This window comes from Scyliorhinus torazame, chromosome 30, assembly GCF_047496885.1.
Source record: "Scyliorhinus torazame isolate Kashiwa2021f chromosome 30, sScyTor2.1, whole genome shotgun sequence".
NCBI classification, from domain to species: domain Eukaryota; kingdom Metazoa; phylum Chordata; class Chondrichthyes; order Carcharhiniformes; family Scyliorhinidae; genus Scyliorhinus; species Scyliorhinus torazame.
Window position 1 is genome coordinate 8,865,852 of NC_092736.1, and position 5,562 is coordinate 8,871,413.

The window sequence follows — 5,562 nt, forward strand, 5'->3', positions numbered from 1 at the left end:
AGCCTACCATGGGGAACCTTATCAAATGCCTTACTAAAATCCATGTACACTACATCCACTGCTTTACCTTCATCCACATGCTTGGTCACCTCCTCAAAGAATTCAATAAGACTTGTAAGGCAAGACCTACCCCTCACAAATCCGTGCTGACTATCCCTAATCAAGCAGTGTCTTTCCAGATGCTCAGAAATCCTATCCTTCAGTACCCTTTCCATTACTTTGCCTACCACCGAAGTAAGACTAACTGGCCTGTAATTCCCAGGGTTATCCCTAGTCCCCTTTCTGAACAGGGGCACGACATTCGCCACTCTCCAATCCCCTGGTACCACCCCTGTTGACAGTGAGGACGAAAAGATCATTGCCAACGGCTCTGCAATTTCATCTCTTGCTTCCCATAGAATCCTTGGATATATGAATTGCGTGTGAGAGGGTATATGAATTGTGAGAGTGAGAGGATATATGAATTGTGTATGAGAGGGTATATGAATTGTGTATGAGAGGGTATATGAACTGTTTTTGAGAGAGTATATGATTTGTGAGTGAGAAGGTATATAAATTGTGTGTGAGAGGGTATATGAATTGTGAGTGAGAGGGTATATGAATTGTGAGCGTGAGAGGATATATGAATTGTGTATGAGAGAGTATATGAATTGTGAGAATGAGAGGGTATATGAATTGTGAGTAACTGGGTATATGAATTGTGAGAGTGAGAGCGTATATGAACTGTGAGTAAGAGGGTATATAAATTGTGTGTGAGAGGATATATGAATTGTGAGAGTGAGAGGGTATATGAATTGTGGGGTGAGAGGGTATATAAATTGTGTGTGAGGGTATATGAATTGTGAGCGAGAGGGTATATGAATTGTGTGTGAGAGGGTATATGAATTGTGAGTGAGAGGGTATATGAATTGTGTATGAGAGGGTATATGAATTGTGAGTGAGAGGGTATATGAATTGTGTATTAGAGGGTATATGAATTGTGAGAGTGAGAGGGGAGATGAATTGTGTATTAGAGGGTATATGAATTGTGAGAGTGAGAGGGTATGTGAATTGTGTATGAGAGGGTATATGAATGTTGAGAGTGAGAGAGTATATGAATTGTGAGTGAGAGGGTATATGAATTGTGAGAGTGAGAGGGTATATGAATTGTGAGTGAGAGGGTATATGAATTGTGTATGAGAGGGTATATGAATTGTGAGTGAGAGGGTATATGAATTGTGTATTAGAGGGTATATGAATTGTGAGAGTGAGAGGGGAGATGAATTGTGTATTAGAGGGTATATGAATTGTGAGAGTGAGAGGGTATGTGAATTGTGTATGAGAGGGTATATGAATGTTGAGAGTGAGAGAGTATATGAATTGTGAGTGAGAGGGTATATGAATTGTGAGAGTGAGAGGGTATATGAATTGTGTGTGAGAGGGTATATGAATTGTGAGAGTGAGAGGGTATATGAATTGTGTCTGAGAGGGTATATGAATTGTGAGAGTGAGAGGGTATGTGAATTGTGTGAGAGGGTATATGAATTGTGTGAGCGGGTATATGAATTGTGTCTGAGAGGGTATATGAATTGTGTGAGAGGGTACATGAATTGTGTGAGAGGGTATATGAATTATGAGTGAGAGGGTATGTGAATCGTGAGAGTGAGAGGGTATATGAATTGTGTGAGGGGGTATATGAATTGTGTGTGAGGGTATATGAATTGTGTATGAGAGGGTATATGAATTGTGAGTGAGAGGGTATATTAATTGTGAGTGAGAGCGTATATGAATTGTGAGAGTGAGAGGGTATATGAATTGTGTGTGAGAGGGTATATGAATTGTGAGTGAGAGGGTATATGAATCGTGAGAGTGAGAGGGTATATGAATTGTGTGAGAGGTATATGAATTGTGTGAGTGAGGGTATATGAATTGTGTGAGAGGTATATGAATTGTGTGAGCGGGTATATGAATTGTGAGATGCTTTATGAATTGTGAGAGGGTTTATGAATTGTGAGAGTGAGAGGATATATGAATTGTGAGAGTGAGAGGGTACATGAATTGTGTGAGAGGGTATATGAATTGTGTGAAAGAGTATATGAATTGTGTGAGAGGGTGTTGGAATTGCGAGAGGGTATATGAATTGTGAGAGTGAGGGTATATGAATTGTGTGAGAGGGTATATAAATTGTGAGAGGGTATATGAATTGTGAGAGTGAGAGGGTATATAAATTGTGTGAGAGGGTGTATGAATTGTGTGAGAGGGTATATGAATTGTGAGAGTGAGAGGGTATATGAATTGTGTGAGAGGGTATATGAATTGTGAGAGGGTATATGAATTGTGTGAGAGGGTATATGAATTGTGTGAGAGGGAATATGAATTGTGAGAGAGTATATGAATTATGAGAGTGAGAGGGTATATGAATTGAGAGAGGGTATATGAATTGTGAGAGGGTATATGAATTGTGAGAGTGAGACTGTATATGAATTGTGTGAGAGGGTATATGAATTGTGAGAGGGTATATGAATTGTGAGAGGGTTTATAGATTGTGAGAATGAGAGGGTATATGAATTGTGAGAGTGAGAGGGTATATGAATTGTGTGAGAGGGTATATGAATTGTGTGAGAGAGTATATGCATTATGTGAGAGGGTATATGAATTGTGAGAGGGTATATGAATTGTGAGAGTGAGAGGGTATTTGAATTGTGTGAGAGAGTATATGAATTGTGAGAGGGCATATGAATTGTGAGAGGGTATATGAATTGTGAGAGTGAGACTGTATATGAATTGTGTGAGAGGGTATATGAATTGTGAGAGTGTATATGAATTGTGAGAGTGAGACTGCATGAATTGCATGAGAGGGTGTATGAATTGTGAGAGTGTATATGAATTGTGAGAGTGAGAGGGTATACGAATTGTGAGTGAGGGAGTATATGGAGTGTGTGTGTGAGTGAGAGGGTATTTGGAGTATGTGTGTGAGTGAGAGGGTATATGGAGTGTGTGAGTGAGAGGGTATATGGAGTGTGTGTGTGAGAGGGTATATGGTGTGTGTGTGAGAGGGTATATGGAGTGTGTGTGTGAGTGAGAGGGTATATGAAGTGTGTGTGATAGGGTATATGGAGTGTGTGTGAGTGAGAGCGTATATGGAGTATGTGTGTGAGTGAGAGGGTATATGGAGTGTGTGTGAGAGGGTATATGGAGAATGTGTGTGAGTGAGAGGGTATATGGAGTGTGTGTGTGAGAGGGTTTATGGAGTGTGTGTGTGAGAGGGTATATGGAGTGTGTGTGAGAGGGTATATGGAGTGTGTGTGTGAGTGAGAGGGTATATGGTGTGTGCGTGTGAGAGGGTATATGGAGTGTGTGTGTGAGAGGGTATATGGAGTGTGTGTGTGAGTGAGAGGGTATTTGGAGTGTGTGAGTGAGAGGGTATATGGAGTGTGTGTGTGAGAGGGTATATGGAGTGTGTGTGAGAGGGTATATGGAGAATGTGTGTGAGTGAGAGGGTATATGGTGTGTGCGTGTGAGAGGGTATATGGAGTGTGTGTGTGAGAGGGTATATGGAGTGTGTGTGTGAGTGAGAGGGTATATGGAGTGTGTGTGTGAGTGAGAGGGTATATGGAGTGTGTGTGTGAGTGAGAGGGTATTTGGAGTGTGTGAGTGAGAGGGTATATGGAGCGTGTGTGAGAGGGTATATGGAGTGTGAGTGAGAGGGTATATGGAGTGTGTGAGTGAGTGAGAGGGTATTTGGAGTATGTGTGTGAGTGAGAGGGTATGTGGAGTGTGAGTGAGAGGGTATATGGAGTGTGTGAGTGAGAGGGTATATGGAGTGTGTGTGTGAGTGAGAGGGTATTTGGAGTATGTGTGTGAGTGAGAGGGTATATGGAGTGAGTGTGTGAGAGGGTATATGGAGTGTGTGTGTGAGTGAGAGGGTATTTGGAGTATGTGTGTGAGTGAGAGGGTATTTGGAGTATGTGTGTGAGTGAGAGGATATATGGAGTGTGTGAGTGAGAGGGTATATGGAGTGTGTGTGTGAGAGGGTATATGGAGTGTGTGTGTGAGTGAGAGGGTATTTGGAGTATGTGTGTGAGTGAGAGGGTATTTGGAGTATGTGTGTGAGTGAGAGGGTATATGGAGTGAGTGTGTGAGAGGGTATATGGAGTGTGTGTGTGAGTGAGAGGGTATTTGGAGTATGTGTGTGAGTGAGAGGGTATTTGGAGTATGTGTGTGAGTGAGAGGATATATGGAGTGTGTGAGTGAGAGGGTATATGGAGTGTGTGTGTGAGTGAGAGGGTATTTGGAGTATGTGTGTGAGTGAGAGGGTATATGGAGTGTGTGAGTGAGAGGGTATATGGAGTGTGTGTGAGAGGGTATATGGAGTGTGTGTGTGAGTGAGAGGGTATATGAAGTGTGTGTGATAGGGTATATGGAATGTGTGTGAGTGAGAGGGTATATGGAGTGTGTGTGTGAGTGAGAGGGTATATGGGGTGTGTGTGAGAGGGTATATGGAGAATGTGTGTGAGTGAGAGGGTATATGGAGTGTGTGTGTGAGAGGGTATATGGAGTGTGTGTGAGAGGGTATATGGTGTGTGTGTGTGAGAGGGTATATGGAGTGTGTGTGTGAGTGAGAGGGTATATGGAGTGTGTGTGTGAGAGGGTATATGGAGTGTGTGTGTGAGAGGGTATATGGAGAATGTGTGTGAGTGAGATTGTATATGGGGAATGTGTGTGTGAGAGGGTATATGGGGTGTGTGTGAGTGAGAGGGTATATGGAGTGTAAGAGGGAAGAGTGCCTCTGAGGGCGAAGAAGGGTTTGTGAATTGTGCGAGACAAGCCAGACAGAGAGTATGTGAAGAGCATTCTGTCTCTGTCTGGTCCCTAGGGGGCTGCCGGCTCCTCCTGCTCCCTCACCAGCTCTTTTCAGACCAGGATTGTCAGCGCGCTGCCTGTCCCGGCCCTGTGGTCGCTGTTCTTTCAGCACCCCCAACCTGTCCAGCTCTCCTTCTTAACCAGCCCCATGGAAGGTAGACTCTGGACACTGCCGCTGGCCAGTAGTGTCTTTCTCCTGTTTCTTGGAGGTAAGTTTGCCTTTTCCGCCTGTTGCAGATGTAGTTTATTGGGATAAGATCTACTCCAGTGTGTGTAAGATTATTTCTGACCTGCATTCCAGTGTTTAAACGAATCAAACACAAACGGGACAATTCCCAATATATCCGGGTCATGCAAACTGGGAGTAACAGTTTGGGAATAAATATCTTTCAGTTACTGTCAAATTCAGTTTCTAGATCTGTTTTCCATCCATTTGGTGTTTGAAAGATTTTGAAACCGTGTCCAAAAGTTCTTTGTGCAGAGAAAGAACACAGTCCTGTCAGTAATGCTTTCATTGACTTGTTGAGCTTTCTATCATTCTAATAAACGCTGTTCCCAACAATCCCCCTTTAACCAGGTGTCCTGTCCTCAGAAGCAGAGAGAAGGCTCTATAAAAAACTCTTCAACAAACACAATCCTCACATCCGGCCGGTGGAGAACCAGTCTAATGCGGTGGAGGTTCGGTTCGAAGTGTCCCTATCTCAGTTACTGAAAGTGGTA

At 43.0% G+C, this 5,562-nt stretch overlaps 1 protein-coding gene across 1 annotated transcript in view; it reads left to right on the plus strand.

Moving 5' to 3' along the window:
* Nucleotides 1-4,954: 4,954 nt before the first annotated feature.
* Nucleotides 4,955-5,562, plus strand: part of LOC140404354 (neuronal acetylcholine receptor subunit alpha-3-like) — a 134,078-nt gene continuing 133,470 nt past the window's right edge. Inside the window, exons 1-2 of the mRNA XM_072492768.1 lie at nucleotides 4,955-5,051; nucleotides 5,420-5,559. Coding sequence (XP_072348869.1) covers nucleotides 4,991-5,051; nucleotides 5,420-5,559 — 201 coding nt within the window. The 5' untranslated portion in view covers nucleotides 4,955-4,990. The remainder of the gene's footprint in view (nucleotides 5,052-5,419; nucleotides 5,560-5,562) is intronic.